This window comes from Thalassophryne amazonica, chromosome 10, assembly GCF_902500255.1.
Source record: "Thalassophryne amazonica chromosome 10, fThaAma1.1, whole genome shotgun sequence".
NCBI lineage: Eukaryota > Metazoa > Chordata > Actinopteri > Batrachoidiformes > Batrachoididae > Thalassophryne > Thalassophryne amazonica.
Genome location: NC_047112.1, coordinates 70,365,568 through 70,389,483, shown reverse-complemented (window position 1 = coordinate 70,389,483; position 23,916 = coordinate 70,365,568). Strand labels below are relative to the sequence as shown.

At 44.2% G+C, this 23,916-nt stretch overlaps 2 protein-coding genes across 2 annotated transcripts in view; one reads left to right on the top strand and one right to left on the bottom strand.

Moving 5' to 3' along the window:
• Nucleotides 1–23,916, bottom strand: part of lingo3a (leucine rich repeat and Ig domain containing 3a) — a 131,083-nt gene that overhangs the window by 61,796 nt on the left and 45,371 nt on the right. The gene's annotated exons all lie outside the window — the stretch shown is intronic.
• On the top strand, nucleotides 13,339–13,968 carry LOC117518128 (octapeptide-repeat protein T2-like). Its single transcript, XM_034179187.1, has one exon. The coding sequence runs from the start codon at nucleotides 13,339–13,341 to the stop codon at nucleotides 13,966–13,968; it is 630 nt and encodes a 209-aa protein (XP_034035078.1).

Genomic DNA, 23,916 nt, shown 5'->3' with positions numbered 1-23,916 from the left:
ATTAATGTGACGAAAAGCATAAAAAAATTTACATTTTTGTAGTATAATATTCATTTACAACTGTCATTGTGTTGATTCTCTATATTGTTTGACTGCAGCGACTCTCTGGCACGCAAGGGATTATGGGATACGTCAGTAGGGCGAATGAACACTACTGGCCAGTAGATGGCAGTAGAGACCTTGAAAACTTGCCAAAACAAAATTGCAGATAATCTGTGTCTGCTACATTTAAGATGCGTGGAATTTAATAAACGCAGACACAATAACAACGTCTATAAACCCAGAGAATATATTCACGAGAGTTTTAGGCACTAGAGTTTAATGCTGTTGTCTGTAGAGCCTGATCAGAGTATTTCAAATGCATTTCTCTCATGTTGTGAATGTCCTGAGATTACCCTATCCTACCCATAATGCACTGCTGGGCACAGCATATATCCACACCTAAAACCTTAAACATTAGCGCATTACTTTAAAACTAAAACATATATCTGATATTTTCACTTTATAAAACTTCAGACATGACATTAATTTAAATAACTTGTCCGAAATTAGTATGGTTAAAACTTGAACCATAAGTTAAAAATGTATGCCTCTGGATGACTTGGGTGTTTCAGTATGGGGGTTAAAAGAAATGAGTTTTTGGGGTGGGGACCAGTTCTCCTTTGTCTACAGAGGATAGAGCAATTTCTTCTTAAAGCAGCTCTTCTCTGTTTTGCAGAGGGTAGAACTGCACATCAGCTACGAAACATTTAACAGGTAGGTGATTTTAAGTTTTATAAATATTTGTAGCTGTTCAGCTTTATTTACCACCTTATCGGTCTAAAAATTATCAGACAAAAATTTATCGCAAGATAGCTAGTCCGATAATGGTTTTAAAGTTATCGAAAAAGATAAACCGATAATGAAAACATTATCTTCGATAATTATCGATTATCGGAACTGTGCCCACCACTGCTGTTGCCTCACAACAAGAAGGTCATGGGTTCGATTCCCACCTGTGTCCTTTCTGTGTGGAGTTTGCGTGTTCTCCCTGTGTTTGTGTGGGTTCCCTCCGGCTTCCTCCCACATCCAAAGACAGATGGACTGGAAACTTTAAATTGTCCGTAGGTGTGAATTTGTTTGATTGTCTGTATGTGACCTTGTGACAGACTGGTGTCCTGTCCAGGGTGAGCCCCACCTCACGCCTTGTGACTGCTGCTAAGATAGGCTCCAGCACCGCCCACCCCCGTCCCCCGTGACCCTTAATTGGAGTTAACAGGGAGAAAAGATGAATGAATGAAAAAGAAATCTGAAAGGTGAGAGCACAAAAAGGAATTATGTCTGCATCTGCAACCATTACGATTAAATAGGGAAATACTCTGCCTATTTTGTTCCTAATCTGTAGATTACACAGAATAGAATCCTGCTGCACACTTTAATTGATGTTGGGACTATTACTGTTGTAATGACTGTGTGTCGGCCTGATCGTAATGTCGTGTCCACTGGGCCTGAGTGTGTTTTAATCATTTGTGCTGTTCACCACTAAAGGTTAAAACAAATATTAGGGTGAAGACGAAGGTCTTAAATAAACTCTCCTTGCTCCGAACCCTCTGAGTGAAGTGAGTTTGAGTTAATACAAAGGGATCTGTAGCTTGAAAGAACACAGAGCCCGATGCCGCTCTCCAAGGGGCCGCAGTCTGTCACTGTAATGCAACGTGACACATCGTACCCCAGACACACACTTAGCAACGCCACGTGAGCCTTAGAAAACACTCACCAGTCTTATTTTATCCATGCACGACAAAAAAACGCTTTCATTAGCAGGATTTTCTGACAGAAATTCATTAATATGCTTCATCAGTTTATGGTGGTTAGAGGTACAAGCTGATGGGCCGATCCATCACCATGTTTGTTTATTCCAACGCCCCGTGAGATCTGGGAGATCGTATGAAGCTAACAATGATTAAAAGTCCATTTAGAGCCATTAATTATTCAAATGGGAGTCCTGGTATTTTAAATTGACTGTTGACTGTTCCATTCAGGCAGCAACTGTCTATGCTGTGATATGACTAAACCTGAAACTTAAAGGATTTCTAAACTCTATTAATTACATGATAATATACAACATGCAAGACTCAATTAATTCACTGGAGCAGAGGACGGGGCAGGCCGTGGCCAAGCATGAATGTTTCCACATTCTGCACGGTGGCTTAGTGGTTAGTACTGTTGCCTCACAGCAGGAAGGTCATGGGTTCAATCCCCACCTGTGGCCTTTCTGTGTGGAGTTTGCGTGTTCTCCCCGTGTTTGCGTGGGTTCCCTCCGGCTTCCTCCCACATCCAAAGACATGCAGGTTAGGTGGATTGGAAAGTTCTAAAAAATTGTCCAGGTCTCCCTTGTAAAATAGATCTCGATTTCAATGGGACTAACCTGGTTAAATAAAGGTTAAATTTAAATTCAAGGCCACTTGTTTCAGGAAGGACATCCTGCTTAAAACTTGTGCTAAATCAATATTCAGCTCGACCTCGGATCTGCTGTGGGGACACTGAGCAAAAACGAGAGAAGCTGAAATATGGTACTTTTTCACTCAAGAGGAGAATCTGTCATATGTAAATGTTGCCTGTTACCATCCGTGTTTTAAGCTGTTGTTTCCGTTTCAGCTTAACAAATGTCTTAATTGCATGGCACATGCGCTGCCTTAAGCTAAATAATAATATATAACTGCAATAAAAGTATCTCAAACTACAACACCGAATTTCACATTTCACACACTGCCCCAACTTCATTGGGGCAGTGTGGGAAATGTATATAAAAACAGAATACAATGATTTGCAAATCCTCTTCAACCTTTCCTTCTAACAACAATCAATAAGCATTTGGGAACTGAGGACTAATTTTTGAAGCTTTGTAGGTGGAATTCTTTCCCATTCTTGCTTGATGTATGACTTCAGTTGTTCAACAGTCCAGGGTCTCCACTGTCGTATTTTGCGCTTCATAATGCGCCACACATTTTCAATGGGCAACAGGCCTGGACTGCAGGCACACCAGTCTAGCACCCGCACTCTTTTACTTGGAAGCCACGCTGTTGTAACAAGTGCAGAATGTGGCTTGGCATTGTCTTGCTGAAATAAGCAGGGACGTCCCTGAAAAAGACGTTGCTTGGATGCCAGCATGTGTTGCTCCAAAACCTGGATGTACCTTTCAGCATTGATGGTGCCATCACAGATGTGTAAGTTGCCCATGCCATGGGCACTAACACACCCCCATACCATCACAGATGCTGGCTTTTGAACTTTGCGCTGGTAACAATCTGGATGGTCTTTGTCCTCTTTTGTCCGGAGGACATGACCTCCATGATTTCCATGATTTCCAAAAACAATTTGAAATGTGGACTCATCAGACAACACCACACTTTTCCACTTTGCGTCAAATGAGCTTGAGCCCAGAGAAGGTGGCGGCGTTTCTGGATGTTGTTGATGTATGGCTTTCACTTTGCATGGTAGAGTTTTAACTTGCACTTGTAGATGTAGCAACGAACTGTGTTAACTGACAATGGTTTTCTGAAGTGTTCCTGAGCCCACATGGTAAGATCCTTTACACAATGATGTCAGTTTTTAATGCAGTGCTGCCTGAGAGATCGAAGGTCATGGGCATTCAATGTTGGTTTTCGGCCTTGCCGCTTACACAATAAAATCACCAGTGTAAAACTAACACTGGCAGTGTGAAATTAACACTGCCAGTGAACATATGGCCCGACTCTGGCCAGACCATATGTTCACTGGCAGTGTTAATTTAACACTGGTGATTTTAATGTGTACATGTAGAAAGTTCTCCAGATTCTCTGAATCTTCTGATTATATTATGGACTATAGATGATGGAATCCCTAAATTCCTTGCAATTGAACGTTGAGAAACATTGTTCTTAAACTGTAGGACTATTTTTTCATGCAGTTGTTCACAAAGTGGTGATCCTCACCCCATCTTTGCTTTTGAACCACTGAGACTTTTGGGGATGCTCTGTTGTGTGGGCCGCTGAAGAGGAGGTACTGCTGGCCCACCACCAGAGGGCGCCCTGCCTGAAGTGCGGGCTTCAGGCACGAGGGGGCGCAACCGCCTCGTAGGAGCAACCGGGAGTGACAGCTGTCACTCATCATCTACACCAGCTGTCACTCATCACCACCATCTCCATAAAAGCCGGGACAGTAACTCCACCTCGCTGCCGAGATATCGCCTTACCTCAGGTAAAACTCTCAGCCATTTTTGGTGCTGAACGCACGTTTTGTTCTCCTGAATATTTTTGCAGGCGTACCTGTTTGACTACTCGCAGCTGGGAGCTGGGTTTGTGGATTGTGGAGGAGTCGACGCTCTTCACTCCTCACACCAAACCTAACAAGTAGTTCATTCAGGCTCTGCACGTATATTGTTCCTGTTTCGGAGGTGGAGGTGTTTTTCCCAACCCATTAACAGAGAGACAGCTGCTGATTGTTTTACTGGGTGTGTGCACACACACCCACCATTAACTGTTTCTGCCTCCTGCCAGCAGTACCAGATCTGACAGCTGGAGACGGTGGTCACCTGGGGACTCAGGACTTGGTGGCTCCGGTGTGCTTCAGATCCATTGGCAGTGGAAATCGTGTGGGACCAGGCTCTTCTCTGGACAGACGTCTTCTATCCTCGAGCCTGCCCACAAGTCACCTTTGTATATTGACTGAAATCAAAACCTGTGATTGTCTGTATTTCATTGTGCACATTCACAACATTAAATTATCTTTTTGGCTCATCCACTGTCCGTTCATTTACGCCCCCTGTTGTGGGTCCGTGTCACTACACTTTCCCAACAGGATATCTCGGCCAGCGTCATGGATTCCGAGAGGCGTCATCCACCGTTTGAATAACCAATGGAAAAGCAGGGTGCACAGGCGCCAGCAGGAGGTGTGTTAGGTGAGTTCCAACAAATCTTAACCGCCTTCACTGCTCGGTTGGACTTAGTGACCGAGCAGAGCGCAATACTCAACCGCAGGATGGAGGCTCTCACCGCACAGGTGGAAGTGCCCACATGGGGTGTGGCTGCAGCACCTCCTCCTGCTGACCTGGTGCCGAATCCAGATATTCCAGTGGTCGTTCAACGAATCCCCCCACCGTCCCCTGAAGCATACATAAGCCCCCCGGAACCGTATGGAGGTTGTGTAGAGACGTGCGCAGACTTCTTAATGCAGTGTTCGCTCGTCTTTGCACAATGTCCCGTCATGTACGCGTCGGACTCCAGCCGGGTGGCTTATGCTATTAATTTGCTTCGAGGAGAGGCACGCTCCTGGGCTACGGTGCTCTGGGAGCAGAACTCATGGCTTCTATCAGCATATACTGAGTTTGTGAGGGAGTTCAGACTAGTGTTCGATCACCCAAATAGAGGCGAAACCGCTTCGAGTGTGCTGCTGTCTATGAGACAGGGGCGTCGGAGTGCGGCTGAGTATGCAGTCGCCTTTCGCATTGCGGCAGCGAGGGCCGGCTGGAATGCTGTTGCACTCCGCACCGCCTTTGTAAATGGACTGTCTCTGGTCCTTAAGGAGGACCTGGTGGCTAAGGACGAGCCGCGGGACTTAGACGGGCTTATCGACCTGGTAGTATGGTTAGACAACCGATTAGCAGAACGTCGACGGGAGCGAGACGAAGGGCGTGGTCAGACATGAGCCGTCCCTCTTCCTTCTGGGTCCGAAAGGGAGCCGTCTTCCCCACGCTCCACAGCCAGAGGGCTCCGTGTGGCAACAGCTCCCCCTGCTGACGTTGTTAGGGAAACGAGCAGGGCCAAAATAAGATCAGATGACAGATTGAGGAAGCTGGCTCGTGGGGAGTGTTTTCTCTGCAGCTCAAAGGAGCACACACAGAAAAACTGCCACAAACGGTCAAAACAACACTCGCCCTTAGAGACTGGGCTCAGGGTGGGTCACAACACGCACAAAGGGAGTGCACGTGAATCAGCACGAATCCCAGTCACAATCCTGTGTGGGGATTTAACCCTTCACGCGCCAGCACTTGTGGACACGGGGTCGGAAGGGAATCTGTTGGATAGCAGATGAGCAAAGGAAGTAGGGCTCCCTCTAGTGGCCCTTCCTTCATCATTGAAGGTACGGGCGCTGGATGGCACCCTTCTCCCATTAATCACACACAAGACACAGCCAGTAACTCTGGTTGTGTCTGGGAATCATTGGGAGGAGATTGAGTTCTATGTAACTCCTTCTACCTCCCGCTTTATTTTGGGCTTCCCATGGATGGAAAAACACAATCCCCGGAATGATTGGCCGTCTGGGGTTGTGGCTCAGTGGAGCAAAACCTGCCACTGGGAGTGTTTAGGATCCTCGGTTCCCCCCGGTTTGACTGCTAACGAGGAGGTTAAAGTCCCACTCAATCTGACAGCGGTGCCTGAGGAATAACACAATCTTGCTGACGTCTTCAGCGAAGATCTGGCACTCACTCTTCCCCCACACCGTAAGTACGACTGTGCCATTGATTTGATCCCGGGTGTTGAGTACCCGTCCAGCAGGTTGTACAACCTCTCACGTCCTGAGCGTGAATCAATAGAGACCTACATCCGGGACTCGTTAGCTGCCGGGTTGATCCGGAACTCCACCTCCCCGATGGGTGCTGGTTTCTTTTTTGTAGGCAAGAAAGATGGCGGACTCCGTCCATGCATTGATTACAGAGGGCTGAACGAGATTACGGTTCGCAACCGATACCCGTTTCCCCTGTTGGATTCAGTGTTCACGCCCCTGCATGGAGCCATAATCTTTACCAAACTTGATCTCAGAAATGCGTACCACCTGGTTCGGATCTGGAAGGGAGACGAATGGAAGACGGCATTAAACACCCCGTTAGGTCACTTTGAGCACCTGGTCATGCCGTTCGGCCTCACTAACGCCCCCGCGACGTTCCAAGCTTTGGTTAATGACGTCTTGCGGGACTTCCTGCATCGGTTCATCTTTGTATACCTGGACGATATTCTCATCTTCTCCCCGGATCCTGAGACTCATGTCAGGCATGTACGTCAGGTCCTGCAGCGGTTATTGGAGAACCGGCTGTTTGTGAAGGGAACCCTGTTTGAACCCTCGTGGGCATGCAAGAGTTTTTTCACGCCTGTCGGTTACGTCATTCGCCTGTGGGCAGTCTTTGAGTGAGGAGTGGCCCACCCTCTTGTCGTTTTTTTCATTGTTTATGAATGGCTCAGAGACTGCTGCTTTGTTTGATAAAAATTTTTTCAAAAACTGTAAGGCACAACTGAGTGGACACCATTTGATAAATTCAGCTGGTTTTCGGTGAAAATTTTAACGGCTGATGAGAGATTTTGGTCTGTTAGTGTCACTTTAAGGACGGCCCACGGCACCTGACGGCGATCTGCGCTCCGAGGCGGCGTCATCTCGCTGTTTCAAACTGAAAACTTCCACATTTCAGGCTCTGTTCACCCAGGTCGTCGTCAGATAACAGAGAAGTTTCAGAAGAGGTCGGCATGAGGAGTTTATGCGGACATTCCACTGTTAAAGGAGATTTTGTAATGAAAGAACGTGCGGGCAGATTCGCATGTCGGGCCGGACCCGACCGCGGGGGGTCGCGACAGGAAAAACACCTCCATTGGAAACCTTAACGGACAAGTTGGAACATGCCCAGCTGTTAAACAATTTCTCAGATACTCACTTGTTGAAAGCCATCAAAAGCCGCCTGAATTTTACAAATGGTTTTCAACACGGAGGTATTTTTCCTGTCGCGGTGCAGACGGATTTGCGGCGGCATCACGGAACCGACTCTGCGAATTTGCCCGCACGTTCTTTCATTACAAAATCTCCTTTAACAGTGGAATGTCCGCATAAACTCCTCATGCTGACTTCTTCTGAAACTTCTGTTCTCTGACGACGACCTGGGTGAACAGAGCCTTAAATTAGGATGTTTTCAGCTCGAAACAGCCAGACGGACGCCACCTCTGACCGTGCCGCGCTGATCCACTTTGTGAGCTGTCCTTAAAGCGAAAGAAACTCCACAATCTCTCATCAGCCGTTAAACTTTTCACCGAAAACCAGCTGAATTTCTCGAATAGTGTCCACTCGGATATCCCTCACAGGTCCTGAAAAAATTTTGATAAAGCAACGTGCGCCGTCTCCAGCAGCGTCTCAGACAAAGGATTTCAACCGAGAGGGCTGGACCAGTGCTCACTCAAAGCCTGCCCACAGGCGAATGACGTCACCGACACACGTGAAAAAACTCACATGCGCACGAGGGTTCAAGTCTGGTGTAATCGCACGTGATTCAAATCCATATAGTTTTGTTTTTTTTAATAAAACTCCCGGTTAGTTTTCTAATAGACCTCTTGATTCTATTCTGTTTTTATTTACATTTCACACGTCTCAACTTCATTGGAATTGGGGTTGTAATAGAATATTTCATAAGCTTGAAAAAAGAAGATTATACAATAAAAGGTTTGTTCTTTTAGGCACTAGATACATCTTTAGGGCTCCATTTGCATGAATTACTGTGTCAATGCGTTGTGGCATGGAGGCGATCAGCCTGTGGAACCGCTGAGGTCTTATGGAAAGGCCGGGTTACTTTGCTTTCAGTTCACCTGCTGAATCTGAAATCTCTCATCTTCCTCTTGATACTACCTCATAGATTCTCTGTGGGGCTCAGATCTGACGAGCCAAAGAAGAACAGTAATAAGCAAACCAGTCACTTGTCGTTTTGGCACTGTGTGCAGGTGCCGAGCCCTGCTGGAAAAGGAGCTTGGAAAGCTTGAGGAGTTCAAGCATGTTGCTCATGTTTCAGATACAGCAACTGTGACAGTGTGATTTGAGCAGCCCAGTCTCACATTTTTTTGTCCTGTCACAAAAATTTGAATCATTTTGTGACAGGTTTTTTTTAAACTCACTATTACTAACCCTACTCCTACCTCCAACCCTAACCATAAGTAGGTGACCACACCTCATTTTTAGACCAAAGTGTGAATGCATACACAAATGATTGCAATAATACCTGTTACACAATGGACAGCGGGGGTCACTCAGTGGATAAGGAGCTGACTGGGTTTGAATCCTGCTCAGGCTACCTGTCTGTGTCCTTGGACAAGACAGTCTGCATCATCTCAGTTCACTCAGCTGTAAGTGGGTACCAGCCTTGGCTGGGGACGTAACCTGTGTCATATTGACATCCTGTGCAGAAGGTGTCTTTAGATACTCATCAGAGATAAATGCTGACATCAAATCAAATCAATTTTATTTATATAGCAACGAATCACAACAAACAGTTGCCCCAAGATGCATTATATTGTAAGGCAAAAGCCATACAATAATTACAGAAAAACCCCAACGGTCAAAACGACCCCCTGTGAGCAAGCACTTGGCGACAGTGGGAAGGAGCCTAGCCTCAACTAGCCTCAGGGTCCGTGCAGGACAGATTTATTGTAGTTCTGATACAGTGTGTGCGCTGGGTGTGAAAATGACAGCGATGCTGGTTGTAGACTAACACTGAACCGCTGCGCTGTGCAATGATTTGCACCAGTGGAAAGATCTATCCCAGCAAGTTTCTTATTCGACATGTTCATTTTCACCATACTTGATTCTCATGTAGGAAAATACCTTTTCTGTCTGTTTGTTGATTCATTGTCTCAAAGGAGGTTTACAAATTGGATAATTGCTTCAAAGGAACAGCACTCCTATAGGTTGGATGTGAACATCCCATTCAGAGTAGAGGTGGGCGGATCGATCCTAATATCGATAATATCGATACCAACGCTGGTATTGATATTGAACGATCCTCGTGTAAAAAGATCGATACTCAAGCTTTTTTTCTCTCCCGCATGCACTGACTGCTGCGCACACAGATTCATCAAAGTCTACTCTCTGTCTGTAAGAGCAGCGCTGCACTGTGTCACACAACATGGAACAGCACACCTTCCCCCCTCTGGTCTTTTGTTGTTACGCCATCACGTGGCTCAGCAGCGCCAGCCAACAGCCATGCAGGTAAGTCTCAGCCTGGCCCGCCCGCTCAGCGCTCTCCTTGAGTCAGTCCTCTACATCAGGAGATTTTAAGTTGTGTTGAGTGATATTTTTTTAAACAAAAATGTTGATTGTGATAATAAAGTATTTTGCTGTCACATACAATGTTTGGCGAAATTCTATCCTGGGTCTTTTGGATCATTTGGATCTATGAAGCTTAAATATGAAAAAGTATCGGTATCTGTATCAATATCGGCGATACTGGGCCTGTATTTACTTGGTATCAGATCAATACCAAAATTCCCGGTATTGCCCACTTCTAATTCAGAGCTACGACTTCAAGTGATGTTCCAAGGTACTGTTTCAAATAAGAAGTCAGAAATGTTGGAGTTACAATATATGTCTGCAAGATAGCGTAAGTACGCAGTCCAAAGATCAGTTTGTGGTGTCAGTGCTATAAACCAGGAAAATAAAGTGCTTGGCTTCTTTTAAATGACAGTCATTGGGTTTTGCAGGTGTCCTGAATACTTTGCTGCCTTTGAGTGTCACACTGGAGCAGCGACATCGCTCAACGGCCCGTCTGTCTCTTCAGCCAGCCAGTCATGTGAACATGTCCTCACTGACAGTCCGTGGACACCCTCTCTTTAAATCCCCATAATTGGAGCATGTCAATCACACAGCAGGACCCCCCCAACCCCCACTGGGTGGCTTCTCAAACTGCTTTTCAGAAATTCAGCTAAGATGAGACGTGGCAGAACACCAGCAAAAACAAGAAATAATTGGGAGGACAGATAAAAACGCTCTGTGAACAGACCAACCTGCTCATTTGTCTGACTTTGATGGCCAAAATATGGCCATGGGTTACTGTGAAGGCCTTGCATCTGTCCATCCGTCTGTCTGTGCTCAGCATAAGTCTAGTCTTCTTACTGCCAGAGTCTTCAAATTCACAGGGAACATTCTTGGGACACAGGCTTTGGATGAGTTCAAAAATGCTAACCTGGACCTATTTTAAGAGGTCAAAGATCACATTTTGTTTCCTAATTTTATTCTCATATGGCCAAGGGTATTTTAGCGTTGCGTTAGATTTGAAAGTAAAGCCAGTTTAGTTCATTTGAGTTTGCTGCCATTGATGGAGTCTGACATTTACTGAAAAGGTGAATTTCATTTCAAGGACTTTGTGCCATGTCCCAATGAAATGTGTGCAGTTGGAAGCTAATAGTAAAGGTAACAGCTTGAAAACATCAGTTGTGGATGTATAACTCTACAGGCAAAAGAGGAAATCATGATTGAAATAAGAGGAAATACAGAAGACAATGTTGAAAAATGATCATCCATCATGTGACTTCATTATCTCCAGCTTCCACACATATTAATAGTTCATACAATTTTACAACAACAGTCCAACTCTTTCAGACAAAGTAGAAATGATCTGCAGTCTGTAACCAGATATAACCACCGGCCAAGGTTAATGAGTTTCACTTTCATAAGTCTGGGTGACTAACTGCTGAGCCACAAGTCAACAACACCAGCTCATTTAGGCACATAAAAGTCTTGAGGCTACATGTGACTCTTCTGTTCAACTATTTTTACTCTAATTACAAAACTACAGTTGTTTATTTGAAAAGGAGACCAGGGCCTGATTTTAACAGCTCCTCTGCCACCCACAGACTGTATATACGTTGGGTTTCTGGTTTTCTGAAGAGCACTTTAGAAGCTCAAATGGTCCGGCTCTACCGGCTCAGTGCTTCTGCCAACCCATCAATGGGTAAAGCGATGGAGTGTGGGCAAGACCAACAATACCTGAGCAGGACGAATGCAGCCCAAACGCCACCAAAATAACTCTCCCCACCCCCACCCCCACCCAACCACCATATCAGAGTTCCCAAGTAAGCTAAGGCTAACAGGCTAAGTATGACTGGCATATCGCTTCACACCTGCTAACAGTGCTAATGGTGCTAACATACAAAATAAATAATGCTAAATAATACTATAGAGCAAACCATATTATCTCAGATATTTTTAATAAAATGCTCAAATGGATAAACACTGGATGTTACTCACGGCAAATACTGGCCATGCTCCAAATTATTCAAAACTTTATAGCTTAAAATATCTTAAACTGATGAGTTTTACATATACACTGAATAAAAATATAAAGGCAACACTTTTGTTTTTGCTCCCATTTTACATGAGCTGAAGTTCAAAAATCTAAAACATTTTCTATAAACACAAAACACCTAATTCTCTCAAATATTGTTAACAAATCTGTCTAAATCTGTGTTAGTGAGCACTTCTTTGCTGAGATAATCCATCCCACCTCACAGGTGTGGCAGATCAAGATGCTGATTAGACAGCATGATTATTGAACAGGTGTGCCTCAGGCTGGCCACAATAAATAGTCTTAGTTACTTTTGAACTGTTCATAATTTTGTCTCCCTTGGTGTCTTTTTTCCTGCGATTCACCACCTACTGCCACTATCAGTCAACCTGCTGCCTCGTAGCATTTGAATCCACCTCAATGGGTCTCATTCCTGACAGAATGATGAGTTTTAAGATTGTGGGGAAAAGGCTGTGCAGTGAACACACAAACCCAGATTCAAAGTGCAAAAGAGAAAAAAAAATTTTGAGCCTCAATTTCTCAACATTTTTTGTGACACTGAAGTGACATCTGCTCGTATTCCAGTTAGACACATGGTTTTAGGCTTTTACAACTAAAAGTCTATAACTTTTGTGTCACACACAGTGTGGGAACTGTGACAGCTTCACAGTCGTCTGCCTTGAATCTGTACTCAGATGTACAAAGGCTGATGAGCCATCACAGGCTTTTAAATTATTCCCGAACACTGTACAACAGGACCTGTCAGGAGAGTTTCTGATCTGCTACCAGCACAGCCCTAGAAGCAAATCAATGTCAAAATAACTTGAATTGTTCCAACAACTGAATATCATGTTTTGAAAGTTTATATCACTGCTGACAACTTTACAGTGGAATTGAAATGTCTCTTAAATAATTTTGTGAAAGTGTTTGAAAACCACCTTTCTTGGTGTATGTGGTCTGAATTTCACTTTGTGAAATCAATTTAATTAGTTAAATTTCAACAGCCAGTGTGCAGCCATGACTGAATGTAAAAATTTGTATTCAGTTGTTGATCCACTTGCAGTTATTATTTATTGGTGAATGGTGAGTGTGATCGGTATCACTGTTGGCATCTATTTCCTGCATGGCTGGCCAGTTTTCTGTGTCACTTGACATGACTTTCTAAGCCACTTGGCTCGACTCACCTTCAGCCTCACAGAGCCGGCGCCACGTCCAGAGAGACAGAGAGTCAGCACCACGTCCAGAGAGGCAGAGAGTCGGCGCCACATCCAGAGAGACAGAGAATCAGCGCCATGTCCAGAGAGGCAGAGAGTCAGCGCCACGTCCAGAGAGGCAGACAGTCAGCACCACGTCCAGAGAGGCAGATAGTCAGCATCATCTCCACAGAGGCAGAGAGACAGCGCCATGTCCAGACAGGCAGAGAGTCAGCGCAACATACAGAGAGACAGTCAGCGTCACATCCAGAGAGACAGAGAATCAGCGCCACATCCAGAGCCAGAGAGTCAGCGCCACATCCAGAGCCAGAGAGTCAGCACCACATCCAGAGAGACAGAGCGTCAGCACCACATCCAGAGAGGCAGAGAGTCAGCGCCACGTCCAGAGAGGCAGAGAGTCAGCTCCACGTCCAGAGAGACAGTCAGCGCCACGTCCAGAGAGACAGTCAGCTCCACGTTCAGAGAGATAGTCAGCGCCATGTCCAGAGAGGTAGAGAGTCAGCGCCACACCCAGAGAGACAGTTAGCGCCATGTCCAGAGATGCAGACAGGCAGCGTCATGTCCAGAGAGGCAGAAAGTCAGTGCCACGTCCAGAGAGGCAGAGAGTCATTGCCACATCCAGAGAGACAGTTAGCACCATGTCTAGAGAGGCAGAGAGGCAACGCCATGTTCAGAGAGGCAGAGAAACTGTCTCTGCACTTTATGTGATCACCAACAAAACATGCACACATATGTTCTGCTGTCTCTGAAATGGCACACATGAACGCACAGACATATAGGTCCTGATTTACAACAATCCCATATAACAAGTGTTAAATTACGTGGACAATACAAAGTGACACTGTGTTGCAGAATATGTGCAAAAAGAAATTCAATCAGCTAACTGCAGCGATGTCCGCTTCAAACTCTGCCACATAACATAGCATGTTCACACGCTGCTAAATTAAAATATAACACAACTCTAAAATACCCTTGACTGTATGAGCATAAAAATAGGAAATAGAATGTGACATTTTGACCTCTTAAAAGAGGTCAAGGTTAGCCATCTTTGAACTTGTCTAAGGTCTGTGTCCCCTGTGAATTTCAAGACCCTGGCATTAAGTGGACTGGACTTATGCTGAGCACAGACAGACGGACGGACGTATGGATATGGATGGACTGATGCAAGGCCCTCACAATACCCAATGGCCATATTTTGGCCTCAGGTAAAAATGCATACAAACACAAACACAATCTGCTATTTCAGGCATTTAATTATTATTCCATTCAAAATACTTAAGCAAACTGGTGGATATACAACGTTCTACTGGTGGACCATACAGAGGATGATATGTCGTATCAGCCATGATAATCCCACACAGTCTCAGAGACATGGGAGTGTGCGTGTTGAACAAAGTGTTATCATTGGGATTTAACCCTGGTTTGTTTTCTTTTGGTGCACCACACAACTATAACGTGCCAATTTTCATGAAATTTATTGCAGCCTTCACATAAAAGTGACTTTATAGAACGTCATTTACAGTAATGCTTAGGAGTCACACTAAGTTGTACTTTGTGCTCAGCACAGAAAAGTGTGGAACTATTGTCCACCTGTTATACATGGAGATATTTGTTTTTAACTTTATGATGTTTTTCATGTTTGTAAGCCTTCTCTTGTATTTTATCTTATCTTTGTAACTGGTAGAGTGGTCTAAGCAGTGGGTCACCCCTCTGAGTCTGGTCTGCTTGAGGTTTCTTCCTCAAAAAACATCAGAGGGTGTTTTCCTTACCACTGCCCCCTATTTGTTTGCTCAGGGAGTTGCGTAAGGTTAGACCTTACTGATGTGAAGCGCCCAGGGTGACTTATGTTGTGATTTTACGCAACATAAAATTGAAATGAATTGAACTAAACAAGAACAATGTAAATCACTGAAACATACTGATGTATGTCAAGTGCAATAAATCAACAGACAGTTTTCAAACGCACAAAATACAGAAGCGATCAGAGCCTTCTACTTTCGATTAGATCTTGATTAATCTCTAAATTCAAATATTTGCATATTCACATCCCACACTTTTGCATATTTAATTACATATTCATGAAGGCAAATGTGTTAAACGGACAATATGCGCTATTATGCGTATTTGAAAGACATACTCAGTGTACATCGTTAACGGGTCAACGTGTACATTAATTTGTGGGTGCTCTGCACATTTTCACACCCAAACGTTTAGTAAATGAAGCCCATACTGTGGACTGTCATTCAAACACCGACAGGCAGACTGTCCTCAGGCTGTGAGAGCTTTTGTGTCAGCTGCGTATATATCATTAGTGTCTCGGGGATGTCGACCTTTAGACGCTCCTTTTGTTCACAAACACCTTCCAATGCAAAACAGCAACACATAAGAGGATGTAGAGCTCATCTTGATGTCCAACACAGACAGATGGACAGACATCTTCTCTGTGGTTAGTCCTCTGTGGTCCGCAGACTTAAAGAAGCATCACGAACTTAAAGCTGCTGGAGCCGGACTGGAACCAGAGGGCTCTGTGTCCGTCTCACTGCTTTCATTAACAAGGTTCCTGTCTTTTCTTCTTCTCTTTTGCCACCTTCTGCCTGCTCATCAACCAGTCCAATTGGTATCTGGGCTCAGCGGGTATCTGAGGCGGGCCGTGCATGTGCCGCACCTTCCTTCCACAAGGAAAGTGAGCAATATTAGAGAAGTGGTACCAGTACTGCTGTACTTTAACACACACAGTGTAACTGTACATAGCACAGAGACCATCTATAGAGATTTATTTCTCAAACCTTTTACACAATTGGAGTTGGAGTTACAGGGCAGTCATCTAATTCTGCCCTCAAGGCCCCGTCTGACTCGTACTGCCAGCCAGCAAGAGACCATTGTGCAATTTGAAGGTAATCTAAAGGCCTGGTCGGCGGTGCTGCTGGATTCACATCTATTCATAATTCATCACTCGACAGCAGTGAGGTGGAGAAAGTTCTAACCAGGAAGAGACGGTTTTGAAAGGAATCAGGCAGCTCGGCTTCTACGTTTACTGAAGCAGGTCCCAGGTGAGAACTGCTCTCATTATAAACACAAAGACAGATGGAACAAATTGCTGTGTTTCACATAATATTAAATCCTCCAACTGTCCGTCTACAAAGTTCTAGAAGGCATTAGGTGGCTGAGCTGCTGTCAGTGGAACCTGTGCTGTTCCAAACTGAACTGGACACTACACTTCGAAAACGTGGTTATAGTCAGAATTCAGACTAAGCAGATCTACAAACTGGACAAAAGGAAAACATCTCATAAGGGTAAAGGTAGTTTGATGAAAGGACCATCTCAGCACAAAATATCACTGATCACCCGCCGCCCTCCTCCTCAAAGACACAAGCTGAAGCACACACACAGAGTCATCAGGAGGACCGGGACCATTCCTGGGGGGGTTCAAGATGTACAGATTCCCTTCAGATCCCAACAGATGAAAAAATTGGGAAAATAAAATCAGACATGTGGGATGGAAGCCAACTTCATCATTTTCGTGTGTGTGTGTGTGTGTGTGTTATGTTTGTATATATGAGTTTGCCTCTGAAAACTCTTACTTTTTAAATTAAAAACAAAGGTGTATTTTAAAGCTCCTCCTATCCAGTTAATCAAAGCAGTTAAATCATTTTAAGTTTATAAGCTCTACTTTGTTACATGTCATATGTTCAAATTCACTGCAGGCATCATGACAGAACCCAAATCATTATTGTTACTATCACAGATAATTACATATCCTCACCATCATCACTTCTTATTTGCTGCTCTGTTTCAAACAAACCAACATCCCTTTACAAGCGATCTGATATTGGAGTTTATACTCACAGACCTGCAACCTCGATACAATTTCGACAAACAAATAAAAACAAAAACACAAAACAAAGCTTCCCCACGAAAAAAAAAAAAAATTACATTCAAAGTCCTCCCTAACCTGTGTCGTGTTCGTGCAGTCACACTGCGTTAAACGTGCATCGTCATAGCGCACTGTGCACGTGCCACTTCAGTAGTTCTGCACAAATGGCCCCAAAATGAGGCCATATTCTCAGTTGTCGCTCCTCTCTGTATGACGGGACTCTACTGCTGTGCAACATCGTCAGTCCACCACATCAGGAAGAATCATGCATACATTCATTTTTACATTTGTGCATCACGCCATTTGAAATGCTTGACTTGTGTTGTGTGACTGCTTGCAGCCTGTGTGAGTGCGTCCGCACATAAAACTGTCACACAGGGAGTCTGTTGCTTTCTCCCATGTTCCTATTAGTCCATCTGACTGTTACAGTTAACCATTAACCACCACCTGCTGCCCACCTGTTTGCCCACATGTGGCTTGAAAAATGCATTTCTTGTACTTGTGCATTATGGTGTGAAAGAAAATGGATGGAGGCAGGAAGCAGGGATGTATATGGCATGTAAAGGTCAAGATATGACTTATGGCAATGGGAATATCAGAAGAATAGAACAGCAGTGAATAGACGTGCAGTGGAGAGGAGGTGAGCCAGCGGCTTCACTTTCACAGCCATGAAAACATGAGAAAACCATTGTTGCTCTGATATAAATCTGTGGTGCTCTGTGAGTGAGTTTAGCCTGAATCATTTTATTTTACTTGTCTACGTTTGTTGGCAGTCCTCCAGCAAGCACACTCCCAAACTAAAACTGTGGGAAAACTGTGAAAGTGGCAAGTGATGATGAGTTGATCTCATTAATAACCAGGTGATTTTATGAAATCATATATCAAACCAGATGGACGGCACTGTGGCTGGTAATGTAACTAACTCAGGGGACATGAGATGAAGAAAGCCATTAGCATGAAAATTCAGTAAGGTATATCTTATATATTATATTCCAATTCTAAGGTGGAACTATGCCAGTATACAAAGGTATATCTAAATATCTAAAAAGGAAGAGTAAAATAGGAGAGTAGAAAAGAGTAGAGAAGAGCCACTTAGGTGCCTGGTCTTGAGAACCAGGGATGGTAGGTTAAAAAGCTTTTTTATCCCATGGGATAGCATGTTGTTGGGATTGTTGGGACAGCAGCAGCAGCAGGTCAACGTGACTGATGACGGACAAACTGCTCTCTGCTAATCCTGACAACTGGTCCAAGCTACTGAAACAGACAACACGAACTACAATAAGGTGCCACAAAACATCACACGATACAAAGCAGGAGAAAATACGTTTGTGGCACGTGCGGGTCCCACACCACTTTGCATTCACACAGGGTGCAATCTGAGCACGTAATAAGATGCCGGGTGCAGAGGGGTCATATTTAGTCCTTTAAACATGGGTGTGTTTTGTGTGTGAGTGAATTAAAGTCAAATCTGTTATTGCCTTCAAAGTGCAGGTGTGCTGGAGTGTGGTGCACTGGTACTGAGATGGAGGAGGATGAGTTTAGCTGTAGTGGGACCCACCACTAAAGTTCCTCCCTCAGCTGCTGAAACACTTGTTCATTCGGCTGCTCCCGGTTTTTGTTCGGGGTCGCCACAGCGGATACAGCCAGATCCACATCGGTAATTGACACAAGTTTTACGCCGGATGCCCTTCCTGACACAACTCCAGTTTTACCCAGAGAAAACACACACATCCGCTGGTGTTCCAAAGAGGTCTCTCATCCAAGTACTAACCAGATCCTGCTCTGCTTAGCTTCTGAGATCTGACAGGATCAGGCTTACATAGAGCAGATCGGCTGCGAACTGCTGAAACTAAAGCAGAAAAGCCTTTCGTCCAGGTTTTTATTGGGTTTTGTTGCAATCACTTTCTGCTGCCTCATTAATAGCAATGGACCCATTCTGCACACCTCACCTTAAGGCCAGTGTGCACAGATTAGCACAAACAATGACATTTGTGCTGCACTGTGCATAAGATGTAAACCTTTCATTTTAACCTTCAGAACAACTACTGGAGATATTTAAACGACAGGTTTGGTGTGAGTTAGTAGCTGAAATACATTAAATACAACTGTAAAACCTTCAGGAGCACAAATTCTGTGCCAGAATTCCTGACCTCTCGATCACTCTGCTCACTTTCAATGAATCTTATCATGGATGAAGAATGGATGAAACACAGCACTACACACCGACTCTGATGAATTCACTCTTTCATTAAAGAAGAACTGAACAGGTCGTGACCCTCTATCTTTTCCTGGACCAATCTGAAAAGAATGACCAGTGGAGTTCCCCACTAAAGCAGGTTATGTAGAGGCAGGATTTTTGAACTATCAAGTGTCCCCCATCTGAACTGTGTGCCCTCTAGTTGAACTATCAGGTGTCCTCCATCTGAACTGTGTGCCCTCTAGTTGAACTAACAGGTGTCCTCCATCTGAACTGTTAAAAATGGATTTCATTTGAGCTAATAAGTGCCCCATTAGTCTCTCAGACTGTCAAGTACCTTCCAATTGGTAGCAGAGCTGGCTGACACCCAAGCAGTAATGAGCCCTCATGCCAGGTGCAGCTGGTATCAAGTGATGTTTTAAAAAAAAAAGACAGTTGTATATCTGTTAAAACATAATGGGGAAACTGTCATATAGGAATAATTAAGCTCTACACCTGCTTAGGGTGAACTAAAGGTCGCTTCCATAAGAAAACCATGTTTGAAGAATGAAATAAATAAGTCTATAATCTATCTAATCAATCTATAAAAGATGAGCGCAGTTGGAACACATTCAGTCTCTCTAGAGGACTCAGTTTGTACAAGTATTCTGCTCTACTGAAACTTGAATAAACTTAAACTCTGCGCATTTTATCCTGTCCAAGGCTGAGGTTTTCTAAGTGTTGTGTCCCTTCTCTTGCAAACCACCTGCAGTCATTTTTGACTTATCCAAGAAGGCATTCTGAGACAAACAGAGAGAAGGACCACAACATAAATTGGTGAGCCAGCCAGGAGGGACCAGAGGCGTCACGGCGACCTGGGTTGGCCTGGATCAACCTTCCAGAATGTAAAATAAAAGTGATCACAACAGAAAAGTAAGCAGAAACCTTTTATAAAATCTGCACGCTCTGGAGGATTGAGTCTGGATTCCGCCCAAGTCACAGGTGAAATTTTTGTAACTGTAAATGCCTCTTACCCAGAAGAACCTGGAACAGAGAATAGATAAGAAACCAAAAAAGGAGATAAGATAAGATTGACAAAAATTCTCAGGCCATGTGGACAGAATGCTCAGAGTGTGAATGAGTGTCCCCGGGGATGAGAGTGTCTGTGTGAGTGAAATGTTAGGAATGTTATGAACTCTGGTGCGGAAAGAGTGCATGTGACTAAACTGGATGCTTGGGAACAATTGATGTTGAGTTTGTCAATAACATGCTGGCTGATAGCATGCGCTGTGTTTTTAGGGGGGTTAATTTGGTTAGTAGTACATGCTGAGAATAAGTAAAAGCGAAGTAAAGGTAACATAAGTATATTTATAGAAAAAAGAGACTGAAGCAGAAAAAAATAGTGCGGAAGGCACACGCTAAGCTCACGGGAAGCTCAATAAAGGAACAGATTAGTGCGGGAGGCACAATATACGCTTGTAAAGTGCGGGAGAATTAATTAATGAAGCAGAAAAAATAGTGCAGAGAGGCACAGCATATGCTCGTGAAGCGCGATAGAAATACTGTAATTAATGAGGAAAAAATAGTGCAGAGAGGCACAGCAAACGCTCGTGGAGCATGATAGACACAGAGTAAAACAGAAATACTGTATGCTCGGAAGGGAGCTTGTTAAAGAAAATAATATATCAGTTGCTCGCAATGACTGAGTGCTGTCTAAGTGAAGGAGAGATACTCAGACATAACGCACTGATTTTAGAAGAAAAAGAAGTTGTCTAAGGCCACGGAGTAAAGGGGTGACAGAGGTCAAGATAAAGACGTATAGGGATTTGTTTTAATCATTTTTGTGTAAAAAGATTTGGAGTTGTTGTGTGATAGCTCATGGGAGAGCGGCGAGAATAAGCTAGGTGTTACAAGAGTGCTGGGAGTGCTTAAATAAGTTGTAAACCAGCTGACATATAAGATTAATGTGAGTGTGCGAGAAGGTTGAGGTGTTTAAACCCAACGTGATGGATTGGGTGTGCAGAACAGACAGAGAGGAAAAAGAGAAATAGGCTGCACACGGGTGCAGCGATACGACAGAAAAAAAGATGAGAGAAAAGAGTGATAATAATAAAAGATATAAAGGCAGATATTATTTCAAAGAAAGGAAGACTAGGCATTAAGAAGTAAAGAAACATAGCAGAAAATAACGGGAGAGTAGAAAGTTAGATATTAGGAGAGAGAAGAAAGTCAGGAGTGCAAACACATGAGGAGGTGCTTGATAATACTAATAAAATAATTGAAAGAGATAGAATTGTAAAAGGCTTAAAGAAATAAAATTGATTAAAAATTAAAGAGATAAAATAAAAGAGAATATAGTAAAAGGCTAACAGACTGATCAATGCCTGGGACAGTCGTTGATGGGAGACTTAAGTGATGATGAAATAATACTCCCCGAGCATTACTCAACTGACAGAGACATAGAAACCCAGGAAATTAGGACACATTTTTGGCTGGAGCGGACATATTATGATAACACAGGTGCAGAGCATTGGCAGGACGAACAACAGATTAATCAGAAATTATGGCAAATAACTAGAATAGTCAACTTAAAACAAAAGAAAGAACAATTCTCTCTAATTAATTGGGAGCTGCTGATAAGACAACTGTGGCATCAAGGCTTAGCCCCGTGGTTGGAACTGCCTTGCGCTGATCCTAATAAAGAAATTAGTATACCATTAAATCAATTAATAACACTACCAAACAATCCAGGTAAAGAACTACTCCCTAGGTTGACTCTGACTGTGGTCCCAAGGAAGGTTCAGTGGGAAACAGGTAAATTTGCATATTTGGTTAAAGAAAAAGAAGACTGAAAATACAGATGGAAATTTAATCCATTTAAGAATTTAAAATACAAAACTAGTGTTACAGCAGGCAAACTATTAGTCTGGATCAGGACAGCCCCTGAGGGACAACCAGAACACCATAGGAACACCTCACATAGTGTTTGCCAGTGTTATATGGGTAACGCTCAAGGCCAAGGTCGGGGAACTACCCCGCTAGACTTAGTACTAAGAAGGTATCCGGGAAAATGTATTAAGGCCAACTGATGTATGAGAAAGTGGCATAAGAGGTCACATGGGGACAGGCAATGGCTATTGAAGGGATCATTTGATCCAGTTAGGTGCGAAGCAGTTGCTGTAGAAATACAGAAAAAAGAAATTAAAGATCAGCAGAAAAACATGAATAATAACAAAAAACGAGCTGAAGAAAAAGAAGTGTTGGCCCTGTTCAAACAAGAGGCACAAAAGCTACAACAGAGAAAAGGGAAGGTGGCAGAGGAAAAATCCAAAGAGAACATAGCCAGTGCACCGAGCTGGGAAGCAGAGCCACCCCCATATAAACGTCATGATGGGGGGAGAACAGCTGGACAATTTGTACTAGGCACTCTTGAAGAGGACCAAGGCATGGATGTAGAGGGCAAGTTCACATTGACACTAAAGACCCGAGAGCCACAAGGAGACAGGCCCTCAACCTGTCGAATGGATCCCATGAGGTCTCCGAGTCCAAGGAGGAGCGGCACCCCACCCCGGTCAACAGAGGGGGCAACATATGACAGTGAAGCTGAGTTGGACAAGGAAAAAGAGAGAGTTGGAATCCCCACCTGCGTCCAGAGGCCGACTGAAAATCATCCCCTCTCAACATAAGTCAGCTGACTGGACACTCTCAGGCCATAAGGGCTCCGAGGAGTGGTACAAGAGGTTTAGTAACACACTGGATCTGGCCAGAAGAGACAATGAAGAACTAGCTGAACAACTTTGGCCAGTGGAGGAAAAAAGACAAAAGTGCTGGGACGCCGAGGAAACAAGGAAATTACAGCAGTCAATACCCAATCAAGGGAGCCCCACCAAAGAGCCGCCCACCCGGAGGATTTCTGGTGAGGTCACCATTGAGTGTGCAAGAGAGGCCCGACTCAGGCAGAGACAATAACGTACAGCCAAAGAAATAGCAGCTCTGGAACAGGACATAACTGGCTTACTGGATCGCCTGGGGTCCGTCAGTAGCACTGATCCGGCAGAAATTATGGAGCCCCCGCAGGGATAAAACAGGACGAGGTAGACATTATGTGCCCACTGGTAGTTAGAAATGGTCATCATGTGTACATCCCATGGAGTTGGACGGACATGGTGGGGCTGGCCAACAGACTGCCAGACGTCACCCAAGGAGCTGGGAGATGGATAACCGCCCTAGAGGAAGGCACTGCAGGGGTAACCTTGTCTTTAGGCGACATAAAGGCCTTGCTGATGCATGTAATGGGGAAGCATAACACTGAAGAACTAGCAGGAAAGGTCGGACTAACACAGATGATGGGCACTAATCTATGCGATGAAGTCCCCTTTAATCGCTATAGGAACACTATGTGGGAGGAACTGAGAAGAAAATACCCTGAGGTTTTGGACCCCTCTAAGTTGGATGATGAGGAGTGGAAACCCGAGGAGTGCCCAAAGAAATTCCTGCACAGGTTCCAGAAGAGGTGGGCGGAGGAAACAGGAAATGCATGGAACCATTCCCCAGCGACTGAAATCCTGTTCAAAATAACTGTAAAAAAAAGCCCTACCTGAAGCTG

What these genes read in the sequence shown, in the direction of transcription:
- LOC117518128 (XM_034179187.1), top strand. Translation starts at nt 13,339, where the DNA reads ATGTCCAGAGAGGCAGAGAGTCAGCGCCACGTCCAGAGAGGCAGACAG.